The sequence below is a fragment of the Monopterus albus genome, unplaced genomic scaffold (genome assembly GCF_001952655.1).
Source record: "Monopterus albus unplaced genomic scaffold, M_albus_1.0 scaffold25.1, whole genome shotgun sequence".
NCBI lineage: Eukaryota > Metazoa > Chordata > Actinopteri > Synbranchiformes > Synbranchidae > Monopterus > Monopterus albus.
In genome coordinates, this window is record NW_018127905.1 from 432,366 (window position 1) to 450,120 (window position 17,755).

The following is a 17,755-nucleotide window of genomic DNA, read 5'->3' on the forward strand; positions in this document are numbered from 1 at the left end:
CCTCCCCTCCCCCCCCACCCCCCCCCCCCCCCCCCCCCCTGCCTCTGTCTCTCTAACCCACCTCCCAGTCTGTGAGAATAACCAACCTTTTATATTTATTACTCAACTGAAACCTTTTTCAGTTTAAATTCACCACTTGCTCTTTTAAATGCGTGAATAAGCAACCTACTTTGCACTGCACTGAGATGCAACATTGCTGAAGCACATTGCCAAATAAATAAATAAATAAATAATAAACTTTAGAATGAATTTTCCTACGTTCCGTTTGAGTAAGACTCTTGGAATAAAAACGGTACTTAAAGTAAACAAACAAACAAAAGCTTTCCAACTATAGCCTAGGCCACCACAGAAACAACAGAAACACCAAAAAGGTTATTGACTAATAGCCAGGAAACGAAATGGAAACATTGGCTAGAGTCAATGCAAACTAGCAGCTCATAAAAAACCCAGACTTCCATTATTACTGGGTTATTGTGGATATTAAGGAGATGCTGACACACATGTCTGTGATACATAAAGTCATTACGAACCCATGGCACGCGCTTTCATTTCCATAGGGAATATTTGTGCAAATGAAGAACGGCGATTTTTCGAGGCCAGGGGAAAAAGAGACAGTCCAGGTTGAGCAACTCACCCCTGCTGGAAGTGAACAGAACAGGGTCGCTCCTCATCGTGAAGCCAAACTCATCTAATCAGCACGCACACAAGACCAGGCGCGTGCCTAGCGGATCCCCGGCAGTGGTAAAATCCACACACACTTACAAGGAGACTTCGTGGCGTTTTTGACTCCTGGTTCAACCTGCCCTTATTCCTCGTCTGCCGAACCGGCCACCGAACGGTCTTCTTTTCAAACTTTTCCCGAGCCTTTTCCCTCCTCCTTCCTCTCCTTTCGACCCTCCTCCCCTCTCTGCTTGGGCAAATGTCTCTCCACCCCACCCGCCCTCTCTCCCGCAATCTGCCCGCCTATACAATCGGAAAACACGCATCCTGTCGGAATTTCGGATTTATCACTTTTAAAGGGACAGAGGCGCAGCAGGCTATTGGATTAAAATGGATTGGGTTGGATAAACGTATTGCAATGTTTTATAACTGCTCAGATTCAACTTAAGTGTGAATTTCAACATAAAAATATAGTTTTTGTTTTCATTTATAATTGTCAGTATTTATGTTTATCATCAACTAGTCACCTCTATCAAAAATAACAGACAAGTTTATGATGAAGGCTATGTAATTTATATTTAAGATTATGGGTATTTTATCATTTGAATTAATGTTAAAATGGTAATAGAAAAAAATATGAGCTTAATATTAAGTGCTAAAAATAACAACTACAGAAGAGAATGCATGGTCCACTGTGTAGCAGATCATGAACACACAAGTCTTACAGTGAGATTTACAGGAGTCCACATGAAGGCATAATTTTCCTTCTCTTCTTATGCTTTCCCTCCTCCTCTCTGTCTGCAGGGTTAGTCTGGCAAAAGCAGCTCTCCCTTTGTTTCTGTTTTGATCTTAAATATACTTTAACTATACTTTATTGTCTAATAAGGGAAATTTGCTTTGCCGGCAGTGTTCCACAAGCACATGATGAAACACGGTAACAACAAGAAACCATAGTCTGCTATAACACACACACACACATACACACATAATGTTATGCCCAGTCTACAACAAGATGGGCTGACACTGACCATCAGGAGCACAGATGGCTCTTATGTTAACATTTTTGACATATTGGACTGAACCATATTCATTAAATATAGTAGCTAGCTAGTTTTGGTTTTTACTACTGGCTTAAAACACTTATTTTTAACTGCTACCTCAAATTGTCTGTGAAGGAGAGACAACACAGTCTGCTACGCTCTTTGTGCAACTCACAGGTTCACAGTTGTCCACCTTTTTTGAAAACAAGCAGCCAATATTACACTCTTTTCCTGGTCCAACATGCAGTCTGTCATATACCTTGTTCAAGAACTTAATACTCCATAATCGTGTAATCTAACATTGTGACCACTGTATCAGACAAACAAATCATGTATTCTGAACCAGGCATTAGGAAGCCCAGCAAGAGGAGATTCTGCAAAATGACGTCAGAGGATGGGACGCCACTGCCACTGCTTCAGGAGGGTAGCAGATAAGAACAGCCCTAAGCACTATAAGAATAGTCCTAACTATGTTCACTTACCCAAAGAGTGCTGTGTGAAGCTTCTCAATGTTAGTATGTAATATGAAGCCATGGAAGTGCTTTAGTTACATCTGTTTATGTTCAGTCATTTAGCCTTGCTAACATTGTGTGATGCGGCTGATGTGTTATCATAATGAGTTCATTCTTGTTTCCCTTTGATACTAAATATAGGATAGCTCCATCAAGTGATACTGTTCAGTAATGATGAGCAATTTAATACTGATGGTAATTTTGAGGCAGATAGATTGTACTGATATGTACTGGCCTGGAATCAATCTGTAGGGCAGGACAACATTTATTCATAGCTCAAATGTGTCCCCTTGTGACATTGGTTCTATAATAATGTCAGTGCTCAGGGTCTAAATTTCATAATGTTGTGCTACAAGTTTAATGTAGTACACAGATTCTGTTTTCTCATTTATTATTGTTTCCATATACCACACGATATAACAGAGACCCCCCTCTACAATCTTCCAAGTAAGAAGCCTTCCTGCTATTATTCTGACCTGGCTATCTGAGTAAAGGTACAGATTGGAATTTGAGTTCTGACTCAGGTGCTTTGACTGACACACTGCTGTGAATGCAATTACACCCTGTACACACATATTTATAGTACAATGATAAATACTGAGACCTGAGAAGATGGAGGAGCATTCACAATGCAGAACATGATATAGATTCAGGGTTTTAAAAATGTGAAAAAATGACTTGTTCACCACATGCCAACACCTCCAGTCCATATTTTATCAGAATCAGAATCACCTTTCTTGGCCAGGAGTGCCGGATACACGAGGAATTTGGCTCTGGTACAGCGGCTCTCAATGTGTACACACATGTCAACAAGCAAGGGAATGTGCATTAGGAAAGAGATAATAAAGAAAATAAGAGTAGAGTACTTATAAACAGAGATGTGTACATAGTATATACAAACAAAGTCTGGAATCAGCAATCTATATGTACAATGTATATTTACAGGTACACTGTATTGCACTGCATTGTCCAGACATACTGTCGTGGGTCAGGTGTTCATCCGAGTGATGGCTCGGGGAGGCTTAAAGACTAAAGTTTTAGCTCTAACAGACCTCATTAAACTAATGTTCACTGAGGTAACTGCACTAAGGCTTTAACCTGTGACACCCTCACAATTACTTTCTTGTAATATTGATGAGTTACACATGGGTCCTTTGAAAATAAAAATTCAAAAAAAAAAAACTGCAACGTTGCAAGAGTTTGGTCTGTCAACAAGAATTCCTGTAGTTTCTTATTAGTCATAACCAACTTTAATTACACTTTGAAACTAACTAATTAACCTAATTAAATCCACTTAGAGAAGGGAAGTAAAGAAACATTTTAGAGAGAGAAAGAGGCTAACTTCACTAATTACATCCCATTACCATAAACTACCGATTCCCCCCGTCCCCAGGGGCAAACAAGAGCCAGTCTGAGCTCAATATCCCATCTGCCACCAGGGCAGGAGGTGGAGGAAGTTAGGAGGAGGGGTGCCAGACTGAGGCTACCCAATGCTGTGTTTTTCATTTATTTCTTCAGAGGCACACTTTTTCAGTGAGGAACATGAGTCTTAGGGAGGAAACAGTGTGAAGAGAAAGAATAATGTCCTGGCTCACCTTTCAGTTCCACCAATTCATGGAGAACCACAAAATGGCAGATGCTGTATCTCCCTCAAGGATAAAGGTTCCTGTAACTGACCTAGTCCTGGAGGGAATGTGTGTGTAGTGCTCAGTAGGGAATATACTGAAACTGTCATTTAGTTTATTGTGCTATGTATAGTTTATAACATGTTAATCATGGATAAAACATTAACAGTCCTATTGAGAGCCAGCAACTGTATGACTCTAACACAAACACCAACGTCTCTGAATATTCTTTCATATTTCATTGTTTTGGTAGAAATATCCAGAAACAAATTACACAAGGTCTCCCCATCACTTTGTAACTCTGTTGACAAAGAGATTTTGTCAGAATCCCACCAAAATATCTGGCTATCCATGACCTGGACCTAACTGTGAGGATCAAGCTTGTAACTTTTTACAGCATCTGACATTAACTGTGAGTAGAGGCAATTTATTGTCTTTTTTAGTCTCTATATATCTGTAAATATTATTAATATAAAAATGACCAACCTTATGCTTTAAACTAAAACAATCAGCTAAAACAGGCTAAAAATAGAGCTGAGGGGAACTGTAGACTTGGGTGATAATTCTTCATGAGTTTGTCATTATGAGTGGCACCTTTCACTTTAGTCATTTGATCTACAGCAATAAAGTTATGTATTGTTAATTCATCGTCACTTTGGCTCACAGTGTGGCAGGGAAGATTTTCTCAGCAACAAAGAGCCTTGAGTTCAGCACAACGTGCAGCCAGTGGCCACACACATACACACAAAGATTGCAGTCAGAGGCAATTTCTTCAGACGTGCATGTCCAAACAAATGGCTGGCTAATCTAAACCCGAAAACCCTTTAGATTTTATCTTTGATAAAACTAATTTTATCTGTCTGAGTGTAACAAGGCCAGAAAAACACCACTGAGCTTAAAACATAAGTCAGGTTTGTAGTGTTTTATGGGAAGTAGAAGGTGGCTCTCTTCATTGTGGTGCACTCAGAGGTGGTATGCAGGCCAGATGAGCCTAACATCAATTAATTGCAGTGGAGAAATCCAGTGGGAGGATTTCCAATGGAGCTATGAGACTCTTATCAGGGTGAGATATGATGATGGAGAGGGAGTGTGTGGCAAGCACACATGTGTTGAAATGATGAGCAATGAAAAGATGGATGAAATATAAAAAAGCATGTGTTCTAGCTCTCAATATTTCTTAGCTCAAGCCTGGACTCAAACACTTTTCTTTGGTGTAATGTGTGTGGGTGTTAGCTCAGTGAAATCTCATACTGATAGATGTTGGCTTAGCTCTGCTGTGTTGAGTCAACAGTGACATCAGTGTTTGGCCCCCTGCCTGAATTAAATCTAACAGAGAGTGAGATACTTTAATAACCTGGACCCTTTCCTGCATCGTTCAACCATCAACGTGTCATGTTTTTCAGGCACCCCACTGAGAAGACACACACACACTGTAACTAAAGCTGGCTATGAAACATCCATTAATGTCACCCTATCCATATAAAGACTTGTTTTGTGTACCTTCATTCAAAGTTGGATATTTTAAGCATGTTTACACCTTATAAAGAACCTGCCAATAGGTCAATAGAATGAAGGCAGTGATGGTGTGAATTAAGGCAAAGACAACTTAGTTTTAGTTGAAAATGTTGTAAATAAAACCTATGCATCCTGAGGTTTTCTAAGGCCACATCATGAATTTACATTGACAAGAAGTAAATGGAGAGAAACCTGAGGTAAAAACAGAATGAACCAGAAATGTATCCGTCAGAAGCTGAGCTGTCAAAAGCGTAGATAAAACTGACTGTCACTGCTCTTTGCCTATCTATTATCAGTCCTCTATGCTATCTGCATGGGGAAGCAGAGAGAAACCAAAAACATTGGACCAAAGTAGATAAAAGTAGGACCAATTCAGTCTGATTGCATTTGTTTCAAGAAGGAAAACCCACTCACCTACACTGAGCCAGACAGCAGTGCACAGCATTACAGGATATCTCATATTCCTCCACCTGAACCTCATCATGGTTTGGGGACGGAGGGGGAGCACTCTGTGCATACGCTAGGCAGCTTGTTTTGATCCTGTGTGTATCCCCCTCTCCAGAAAATGGCTGGTATTCAAGGCACGTCTGTTAAAACGGCAGCTAACCTGAGTACCTCTCAGCACGCACCAAGATATATTCCCCACTCATACATTTTTATGTCTGAAGTGTTGGAATGATTGTTTCATTGCACATGGAGTCTGTCTGGATGCAGCAAAAGTTCAAGTTTGACATGTGCTACCAAACCTGGCAACTGCCGCCGCTTTCCTTCTCCATTTACAGACTGTAACTCATTTCCCTTTGAATGTGTTTGTAGACTGTTCTCTGCTCCCCCGGGAGGTTGGGAGGTTAACCCCACCTGGCAAGCTTAACTACACCTAAAAAGTGAGAATGAAGCTGCTTCCAAAAGGTACAAAGGGTGTCATCTTCACCCAACCTGGAGACTGTCTGGTTTGGATTCAAGAGTTATCATCTTTTTGAATGTTGTGCTGTGAGGGTTCAAAGGTCATCAGAGTCAAATTCAAAAGAGAAAGACCTTTAAAATAAGTGTCTTCCTAATGCGAGTGGAATGCAAAGTGTTTTCCGTCAGCAACAAATCCTGATAGCTCTGTTTCATCAGGGAAGTCAAACAAGAAACATGAGGTGTGTACACAATGTGTTGTGCCAGCTCAGCACCAGAAGAAAGAAACAAGCCGTTACGCTGATGTCCCCTTTGCATGATGAGTTCATTTTAATTACAATAAAAGCACAAATCTGCATAGCGTAAATACAGTAAGGTTGTTATTCATGTCGGCACTAATGACTCCCGACTTCGCCAGTCGGAGGTCACTAAAATTAATGTTGAGTTGGTGTGTAACTTCGCTAAAACAATGTCGGACTTCGTAGTTTTCTCTGGACCCCTACCCAATGTGACCAGTGATGACATGTTTAGCCGCATGTCGTCATTCAACTGCTGGCTGTCTAGGTGGTGCCCAGAAAATAACGAGGTGGTGGCGTGGCAGCGATCTTTGACTCAAGCCTATTAATCAACCCTGGACCTAAACATAGTTATAACTCATTTGAAAGTCTCACCCTGAGTCTCTCACACCCAAACTGGAAAACTCAAAAGCCTGTTCTGTTTGTTATTGTATACCGTCCACCTGCTCCTTATTCAGAGTTTTTAAGTGAATTCTCAGACTTTGTCTGATTTAGTGCTTAGTACAGATAAAATAATCATAGTAGGCGACTTTAATATTCATGTAGATGCCGACAATGACAGCCTCAACAATGCATTCTGTTCATTATTGGGAAACAATTCCACTACAGCAGATGTCTATCTGGCAATGCTGTTACCAAGTTTAAGGAAATAATTCCATCTTTATCTACTTCAGTGCCGTTTGCCAACACAGTGGAAGGAGGCCACCTTAACTTTACTCCCACACAAATCGATAATCTTGTTGATAGTACTGCAGCCTTCCTGCGTAATACACTTGATACCATTGCCCCTCTGAAAAAGAAGGTAGTGAAACAGAGGAGGCTAGCCCCGTGGTACAGCTCGCAGCTCCGCTCCCTAAAGCAGGCATCACGAAAAATGGAAAGGAGGTGGCACTCCACTAAGTCAGAAGAGTTTTTCACAGCCTGGAAAGATAGTTTAAAAACATATAAGAAAGAGAAAATAGCAATAATAGCGTAAAATTAAATATAGGAGAAATTTCTGTATTGCTCCAGGCTGTACAAATGAATCTGGAAAGGATAAGGCTCAGAATATTAAGGTCATACTACACTTTCCTGTTAAATGACCAAAATGCCTCAGACTTTGGAGGAAGGCAATGCCCTGAGCAGCCTGGCATCTCCCAAATTATCTAGCAGAATTTGTAGAGCAGCATTTTTGTCCTGTATCAAAAGGTGAAATAAGTCAAAGATTATATTCAATCTAAGCCAGGTGTCCTGGGAGTTCACTCTTAATCGTATTTACCACTGACCATAAAAATGTTATTCATATGATAAAATGGGATTGACAAAAGAAAATACACAAGTAAGCTAAAGTTAGCCTTGTAGAGTTGCAGCACACAGATAAGGCATGCTTGTTTTCAGGCATTTGTATAGTGTATTTAAAAACAAAATCTCTATTTTATCATGCTAGTAATGTTCACATTGACCAAAGAGCTCACTTGCTTTATGAATAATATTTATGCTGTAAACACCACTGCAACATCCAATTATCCAAGCCCGATATCCTCACTTGCACTCCAAACCAGAACCTTTCACAGTCGGTGTGTTTTTTAGGATTGGAAGCCCACCAAATCGAGTATATACACTGGATGGTCACATGTATTGTCACTAAATCAATAATGCAAATTTCTGTAAATATTTGCACTTTGAGGAAAGTGTTAAAACACACTCAATTCAGCACCTTCTCTCCAAAGTTGAGCCATTTCTAAGCCATGATGCTGGAATGTGGGTGAGGACTAGGGGAATTCCTCAGGATCCCAGTGTGTTACAACAGGCGGTACTGTATTGAGCACATTCATGTGTGCATGTGTTTGAATTTAGCTTGTGCCTATTTTGCAAATGGATCAGACACAATCCGGTAATACCAATTAGTGGTAAACAGGAAAAACTGTACTACTGTAACCCAGCTCTAGTGTGGTATAGCTATGTAGGTTTTGGCTGATCCTTCACCTTGATGGGAAACTATGATGTTAAAATGTATACTTTTTGCAGCTGGTTTGTGCATTTGCATCCATCCATGTACAGTATGCATCGTTTTATGCATGTGCATGTAAGTACAATGTCCAGATGTTTCACATTAAGTTAGTGCCAGGCTACCATTATACCTTGGCTTTTGTGAGGCTCAGAATCACTTGAAAACCAATCACAGCCCAGGGAGATGTAAGGAAGTCAGCTGGGCTTCAAATCACTAGATAGCAGTGTAAATTGCATTGTTTCACATGTGCACACACAGTTATACTGCAGGCTCACTTTTCTTAATAGACAGTGTATTAAGGATGCTGACGTCATGCTATTAGAAATCTCAAATCACAGTGTGTCACAGCTGAGAAGCAGGCCAGCTTTAATGTCAAGGTCTGGTAGTCCCATCATCATTATCATCACCATCTTCAACGGAATGAGTGAGCAGTGTGTGTGTGTGTGTGTGCACTCATTACTGTAGCCTTGTCTATATGGCCATGTGGACATGTATATGAATTTAAGTCTGTGTATAGTGAGCATGAGAACGTGCATTATGTGTTAGTGCATTATGGAACAGTGGTGTGTTCTAGAGTATAACCACTGTCAGAGATGCAGCAAGGTGTTTATGTGCTCTCAGAGAGCTTTTATATTGAAGGGAATGTGCATTCATTATGATGTTTAATCAACATGACAAAAACGAGCATGAAAATTTGCTCTTGATTTTTTTCTGTAGTAAATGTTTAATATTCAATGTTCACTTATGTACTTTTCAAGACAATTTGGCCATTTACTGTACACAGCCAGTCCAAAGCTCCAGCAACAGCTATATAAGTTGAGCTTTTGTTTAGAACCTTTAGCACTGACAACAGAATCATTTCTTTTTTCTTTGTATGTTTTACCCATGGGTTTCATTCTGGAGTAAAATAGACTCTCCTTTCATTTCTATGCAGATGACATACAGATTCATTTGCATATAAGATCCAGGACTGGTGTGCCTCCTCAGCTTTTGTTAGATTGTTTGAGTGAAATTAAATCATGGTTGTCACTCAGTTTTTTACATCTTAATGAAAATAAAACATGTGCCATCCCTGGTATGCTAGTGGTTAAGGCACAGCGCTTTCGCTGCTGCTGCCTGAGTTCAAATCAGTGTTGCGTCAGGAAGAGCATCCGGCGTAAAACACGTGCCAAATGTCAACATGCGAGTTGTCAGTGTGGCGATTTGCTGAGGCGACCTCTAAACAGGAAAAACCGAAAGTGACTTTCTAATGAAAATAAAAAATGCCTATGTTTTGGTTAAGCTAACCCAGTTTCATTGTCAGGCATAGAGCTTGGCCCTCTTGCCTCATATTAGAAAACCATGGTGAAAAATTTGAGTGTGTTATTTGATGGCCAGTTAAAAATGGACAAGTAGATTAGTTCAGTTGTAAAGGCCAGCTTTTTTCTATTGCTATGTAAAGTCAGGTCATTTCTCTCATTCTCTGATCTTGAAATTGCTATTCACATGTTCATTAGTTCAAGATTAGATTATTGTAATACAGTGTACTTTGGAGTTATTCTGTATTTTCTAAATAAGCTTCATTTAGTACAAAATACTACTGCATGCCTTTTAACTGATACCTGCAAACATTAGCATATATCCCCTGTTCTGGCCTCTCTCCATTGGCTTCCTGTCTAAGCCAGAATAAACTAAAATTTTGTTTTTTTTAAGGCACTGAATGGATTGACTCCACCTTATATCAGTGACCATGTGAAGTGGCACAGCCTTTCAAGAGTTCTTAGATCCTCTATTCATTTTCTGTTAGAGGTGCTTGGAGGAAAGGTGTAAACGATAGGAAAACCATGCGTTCGCTATAGCAGCCCCAAGGTTGTGGAACTCATTACTGGTTAATGTGAGATCAGTTTCTGCCCTATGAGGTTTTAAATCTCTTTTATAGACTCACTTATTTCCCTTGGCCTATGAATGGCAGTCGAGCTGATATGTCTTGATTGCTCTGTTATTATTATCCAAAGGTCCACTTTAGTCAAGTAAGGGGATTAAAACCACTATTTCCAAGGTTATGAATCAATATTTTTGCTTTCTTGTTGATATGCAGCATTTAGCCACGTTCAGATTGAGTTTCAAAGGTGTGACAAAACGCAGCCCTCTCCATTCATTTCTATGGGGGATTGTGTTCATCGCAGCCAGCACCATAACCACAGGGGCTCTGGCAAAATGATGCAGTCCTGTTCAGTGAAAATGTTGGATCTGGTTCGATTTTGGCTGCACCAGACGGTGACATCATCCGGCAGAGGTGTGTGCTGACCAATCACGTACAGGGGACAGTTGAAAAATGAACTCTGATGGAAAGAAAACTCTTGTTTACCATGTGACCATGAGCATTCACTGACATTCACTCTGAAATTTGGGCTAAAGTTACAAAGGCACCATAATGACATGCCATGTGTTTACCTTAGCACCAATTCTATCACTAGTGTGGTAGCATTCATCAATAAAAAACATTGTTTAACATCCAGTAACCTAACTATCTAACTAATGAAGAGTAGGCTACGTTAGTAACATGGCTAACCAAAACACAATGGAAACTTGTAGGCTAGAATGAAGCTACTCACATCGACTCGTCACAACATGGCCGTATCATACACAGCTACAGTATGTGACACTCCCCCTGGGCAAGCCCTCACTACCCCCATACCAAGCCAACCCTCTCATGTAGTAAAGCTGTAATATACAATTTTCAAAAATACAATAACAATAAAAATAAAATATACTTTTAGTTAGGTTTAGTTTATCTGTGTACACATTCCTTAATGCCTGCAAGAAATTATTCTATTTTTCCATCACTAAGGTGCCTATTATTAGGGTGCCTGTAAATACCAGAAAGCAAAATGTCTGGCAACACTTGCAGCCAAAATGTGTCTTTTATCTATGCATTAAAGTTGTTCAGAGCAAGTGTTGCCCGACATTTTACGTTCCAGTGTTTTCCTGCGTTTGTGCATCTTGACAGTGGGTGAAGATGTGCCAATAACGTCTGTTGTAGCTACTTGTAAAGACCTTTCATATTCTATATAAGTATTTGCATATCTGATCTTTAGAACACAATCTAATTCCTGAGGAATATTAATTTTCTATTCCATGTAAAATCTGTTACACAGTTGTAAATCTAAAATAGAAATCTACAATCTATCTAAAGTCTTTTAGTATCAAACACTCACCACAAACAAAAGACTGGCACTGATATTGGAGTTTTAGAAGCAGAGGTTTTCTCTGAGAAAAACAGGGTGTTGCATAATTTGATACGTCTGTGTCTCTCAGAGTACAGCAACATATACAGTATGGATCCATGGCCTTGATCCAACCTGAACAAGACGCTGTCAGACCAGTGAGAGAGATTAGGCCAAGAATGGAACAATACAGCAATTTGGGTTTTGCCGTGTGTGTATTGTTACTTTTAGCACATTCTTACTATGATGTCTCTTTCTGACCTTTTGATCTCAGATACCTGTGCATGTGTATATTTAAGGTTCCAGGTTTTAAAATGTATAGATTCACTGTTTTTTCTTTCATGTCACCTTTTTTTTAACTATGTTAGGTTTTTGTAAAAGTAGCTGCAGTTTTGCCACAAGTCCCAAAGCAATGTTTGGACTCAGCCATGTGCTTGGTGTAGAAATGATCAGAGAACAGATGGAAACAATGTCCACAAAGCTGTTTTGTCCACAATACACAGTTCCAGCTGGAAATGTTGACTTGCAGCAGTATATTGAGAAAGCTGAAGTGTAGCCATGGCTTTATTCAGCCAACACAAAGAGTTTCACATCCCATTTGTTTGGTTTACTCTTCACTAAGTTCCTGGCCTGTGTAGATACAGGATGTAACATCTTCTTAGTCTGTTCAAGTCATCAGGCCCCACTTAGGGTCGCCCATTTATTTCCCACATAAAATAATAATCTATCTTTGATATCTACTCTATAGTACTCTCATATATCCTCTAAAATAAAAGTTCTTAAAGTGCTATGGCCTGCATGTCAATATCTAAGGGGAAATGAGGAAACCTGATCTGCTGATGAAGACTGTGTGATATAACTCTGGAAAATGACAGTAAGTAAACCATGAGCCAGGATTGTTTTGTTAAACTGCTGTTTCCAAGGTCAATAATTAAGTTTCGTGCTCATGAATATTATTTTGCAAAGCACTTCTAAAAGACTCCATATGTGTTTATCTTCTATTGAAAACTCACGTACCAGTTAATATGGTTCATCACAGATTAAAAGTGATCTAATAAATACAAATATCCATGACCTAAACAAAAGTAAAGTACAAATAACTCTTTTTGGAGTCATATATGAAGACACCCTCACAACAACAGCTAATTTCAGCTGAATTGCCATGGTCAGTGGATTCACTCCCAGGAACAATTAACTTTACAGTTTTACAGTTGATGCCTGCAATAGTTTGTCATCTTCTTCTCCTCATCTTGGTGTGCCAAAATGTGCTCAGTGCTTCCTCCTGTGGTCGGGGGATACCCACTTCAACGGTGACACTGTTTGATACATGGATGTACTGTACATTAAGGTCAGATCTATTTAGCAAATTGCAGAATGAGAAGAAAGGGACAACAAAGCCCTCTAGGACAAGACACATAAAGGTGAAATTTGTACTTCATTAGAAGTGTTTTCACACATTGTAGTCTACTTTTATAGATGATTGCAACAATATGGCTGGTTTTGGATATGTGCATCCAGTTTCTAGTGTAATGCACAGCCGTTTATCTTGTGTTTCTGTCAGGGCCGCTCGGCGGCCGCTGCCTCTCCTCCGTTTTGTCTCTTTGTTTTCTCCGTTTTATGGGCTCTGCACCTCAGCTGTGTTGCATTCCAGTAATTAGTAACTAGTTTGTCAACGCACACAGCTGGGGTGCATCCCGATGATTAAGTTCTCCTTATTTAAACCTCTGGCAGACGCTCCGCCGTCACCGGATCATTGCTAATGTTACTGTCATTGTCATTGTCATTGTCATTGTCCACTGTTACTGTCATTGCTAAGGTTAATGTTTGTTGCTGCTATCATTATCATGACTAAGTAACTAGTTGTGGCTGCTATCATTATCATGACTAACTGACTCACTCACACCAAGTAGGTTTATGTTTAGACTGCACTGGAAACGTGGATAGAAGGCTAGAAGGCACGTTTGTGCTTTTCGCAGGAGGGACCGAGATCTCAACGCTGACGGTTCCCGTGCTGTTGAGTTGTCGGGTTTTGTTTTGTTACCTTGTTTTTCCTTCACTTGTCCGTCCTCATCCTCCTGCCCTCCTGATTCTTGCCGTTAGTTTGTAAGTGTACCTGTTCGTCCTGGTCTCCCTTGTCATCACTCCCCCTTGGTTTGTATGTATTATGGACACTGTTATGTTGTTCTGTTGTCGCTGTCTTATTTGTCCCCATTAAACCTTTTTTCGTACTAGCACCTGGGCCGGCTACCTTGAGTCCTACCCCTAGTTCTCCCTCACCCTCCTGGCGAGGGGGGCTAACCATAACAGATTCTCTGATATGCATCCATGTGAACAGAACTAAGAAGCTAAAAAAATGTGCTTGGAAAACATTTCAATGAGGAATTAAAAGAGGAATCATAAATATATATATTTTTAGAAGCGCAAGTTGGCACACATCAACTGTAACAACATGCACTGTGGTTAACAAATGAGAGAAGCTCAAATTTGTTTGTAAACTAGGCTATAACCATGTCTCAGCAATCATTAGATGGTTAAAGAAAGACATGTTGATAATTGCCTATAAAAGCACTGTTTCATCAGAAATTCAAGTGCGCTGCCTGTCTTGTTATTTTGACAACTCCATATGGCAGCCCGACATTATATATTGTCAATTTAAATAGGTCACAAATGAACTAATGAATCATATGCAGCTGTCTTTTATTGATGTTTAAATGCTGAGAAAATGTTCCTGTCACTCTATTGCATTAAAATACTGTTGTTAACGTGATTAAAATCATCACTGAAATTCATGCCAGTTGATTTTCTGACATTCTAGGCTATACATAAAAAAATAGTCAAATAGTTGCACTGAACAACCAAATCTGAGTTGACTGACAAAATTCTTAGTCGGGTACAGCCCTAGCTAATGGTCAGCTCACCAGGTGTATTTGCAGTGTACCAGGCCTCTAGGACTGTCAATACTGAAGACACATTTGACTGTGCCACATTCTGGTTTAGGTGGAAATGCCAACATCATGAAATGGTATTGTAAATGCACATGCTGGTTTCAGTCCAGCAACAGAGCTATCACAAAAACATTCATACATTAATAGCATCTGATTAAGCCATGTCCATTTCCCCTAAAATGTCTTCACTGGAAATTAGCCAGCTGGCTAATACTAGCATATTTGCAGAAATCTTGATTAAGTTACATTGTCCTTATAAACAAATAAATGAAATGACAGTTCACCCCCTTGTTAGTAAAACCTATGAAATATGCTATTTTCATTGAGGATGAAGAAAAAACATTTCAGACCTGTTTTGTTTTCATCCTATGAGAAACTAAGTATTAGCTCTCCACACATTTTATGAAGAATATTTTTTGTGCTCAGTAAAGCCATGCTAAATTGGCAGACTGATGAATGAAGTTCTCTCTACAGTGCATACCACAGACAGCCACCCACAAATCTAATGAGACAGTCAGGAGCCAACTATCTCTCCACAGTCTGGATAGGAACTATTCTAACAAATGTTTGTCAGCTTGATGACAGGCCTGTGTGCTGTCCATCTGTAATTACTAGGTGACGGTGAGGGGCCCTACACTGAAACAATTACCTGATCAGTGGGTGAACAGAGTAGTGAGGAGAGACTGTCGTCAGCCTGCTGAAAAGTGTGAAACGTAACATCAGTTTCCATCCCTGTTTGTCTGCCTTTTGACATAATTCCTTCTGTGTGGAAACTCTAGTATTTTGCTGTTTGAAATGTGTTACTCCACACACCCGCCTGGCACAGCCGGGGGTGGAAGCGTGCACGTTTGAGGTCAAAGTGTGCAACGTGGCTGTCAGAGGTTGTTGGCTCTAATCTTTGTTCTCCCACTTGGATGTTTTCTCTTTTAAACAGAATCCATTTGCCTCTTAAGAGCCCACTAAATTGCTCTTAAGCCCCCCATAACTACTTCCAAAAACTCCAAGCTTAGCACCAGTTTTTACCATCCAACTCCTCCTCATTTAAAGTAACACCACATCTCAAACTATAACAGTAAATAATCCAGCTCCGTATTTACTTTTGTTAAAAGTATATCTTAAGTAACTGTACACCCAGTGAAAATAGCCCTACCCCCTTACTTTTCACACACCGCAGCTAATTAACTCTAAAATTACAACTCCACTGTCAGAAACCCTTTAGCTTCTCTTCAAAACTGTGCAAAACCATAAAATATTCTCCAGTATTCTCAACCTTCACACAAAAATTTGCCAAAGTAGCCTTCAGCTCCTCAAAAACAACTTTAAATCTTCCCCTCTCTCCTCAAAACAGCAACCTTAAACTCAAGTGACCCCTGACTTTCAATCCCACCCTCAGAATATTTATCTTTCAGCACCTCACTGAACAGAACTAGTCACCCTCAGAGTAAATGTTGGCTGGTAGCTACCCTTCTGTAACAAATCATTTTAGAGCTTGTTGCATTTCAACTGAGCTAATGATGAAAACAGAAGGAGAGGATGTCTCAGGTTAGCTCTCCACTCACACTTTATGGCATATATTTTTGTGAAAAGTGAGAAATCACAGGGGCTCTGCTCTTTGGAGTCATGAAGGTATGTGAGTTCATCTGTGTGTGCAAGTAATTTTTGGTCTATATAGAGAAAGCTGTTATTAATCAGTACACAGGAAATTTAACCAACCCTCCTTCATTACTTCACTGATTGACCTATTGTTCACCCTGTGTGCACATGCAATCAGATTATATGTACTCCATTTCCGAGTGTACACAACACAGATTATTGACTGATGAAAAGCCAGTCAGGCTATGTGTCTTTTCTTCTTTATACTAAAGTGTTAATCACCAGCCATGGTGATTACTGGTGCTCATGTTAACTATCATAATCAACTCTAGTGATTCATAAGTCAGTGTTGTTGAATCCATCCATCCATCCATCTTCCTCCACTTATCCGGGACCAGGTCGCGGGTGCAGCAGTCTAAGCAGAGATGCCCAGACTTCCCTCTCCCTAGACACTTCCTCCAGCTCCTCCAGGGGGGACACCGAGGCGTTCTCAGGCCAGCCAAGAAACATAGTCCCTCCAGCGTGTCCTGGGTCTTCCCCGAGGCCTCCTCATGGTGGGACATGCCCGGAACACCTCCCTAGGAAGGCACCCAGGAGGCATCCGAAACAGATGCCCGAGCCACCTCAGCTGGATCCTCTCGATGTGGAGGAGCAGCAGTTCTACTCTGGGCTCCTCCCGGGTGACTGAGCTCCTCACCCTGTTTCTAAGGGAGTGCCCGGCCACCCTGTGGAGGAAGCTCATTTCGGCTGCCTGTATCCGGGATCTTGCCCTTTCAGTCATGACCCAAAGCTCATGACCATAGGTGAGAGTCAGAACGTAGATCGACCGGTAAATCGAGAGCTTCGCCTTACAGCTCATCTCCTTCTTCACCACGACGGACCGGTACATCGACCGCATTACTGCAGAAGCTGCACCGATCCGCCTGTCAATCTCCCGTTCCATCCTTCCCTCACTCGTGAACAAGACCCCAAGATACTTGAACTCCTCCACTTGAGGCAGGAACTCTCCACCAACCTGAAGGGAACAAGCCACCCTTTTCCGACTGAGAACCATGGCCTCGGATTTGGAGGTGCTGATTCCCACCCCAGCCGCTTCACACTCGGCTGCAAACCGCCCCAGTGCACGCTGGAGGTCCTGGTTTGATGGGGCCAACAGGACAACGTCATCTGCAAAAAGCAGAGACGAAATCCTGTGGTCCCCAAACCGGACTCCCTCCGGCCCCTGGCTGCGCCTAGAAATTCTGTCCATAAAAATAATGAACAGAACCGGTGACAAAGGGCAGCCCTGCCGGAGTCCAACATGCACTGGAAACAAGTCTGACTTACTACCGGCGATGCGAACCAAGCTCCTGCTCCGATCGTACAGGGACCGGGTAGCCCTTAGCAAAGGGCCCCGGACCCCGTACTCCCGGAGCACCCCCCACAGGGCGCTGCGAGGGACACGGTCGAATGCCTTCTCCAGATCCACGAAAC

General features: G+C 41.0%; 1 protein-coding gene across 5 annotated transcripts in view; it reads right to left on the reverse strand.

Moving 5' to 3' along the window:
- The window catches only part of afap1 (actin filament associated protein 1), a 105,135-nt gene that overhangs the window by 62,890 nt on the left and 24,490 nt on the right, over positions 1-17,755 (reverse strand). For 4 of the 5 annotated variants that reach the window (XM_020594874.1, XM_020594872.1, XM_020594873.1 and 1 more), the window contains exon 1: positions 635-888. The exons of the other annotated variant lie outside the window; for it this stretch is intronic. In XM_020594874.1, the coding sequence (XP_020450530.1) occupies positions 635-671 (37 nt within the window). In that variant the 5' untranslated portion in view covers positions 672-888. Of the gene's footprint in view, positions 1-634; positions 889-17,755 lie in introns of those variants that run through there. 5 annotated transcript variants of the gene reach the window in all.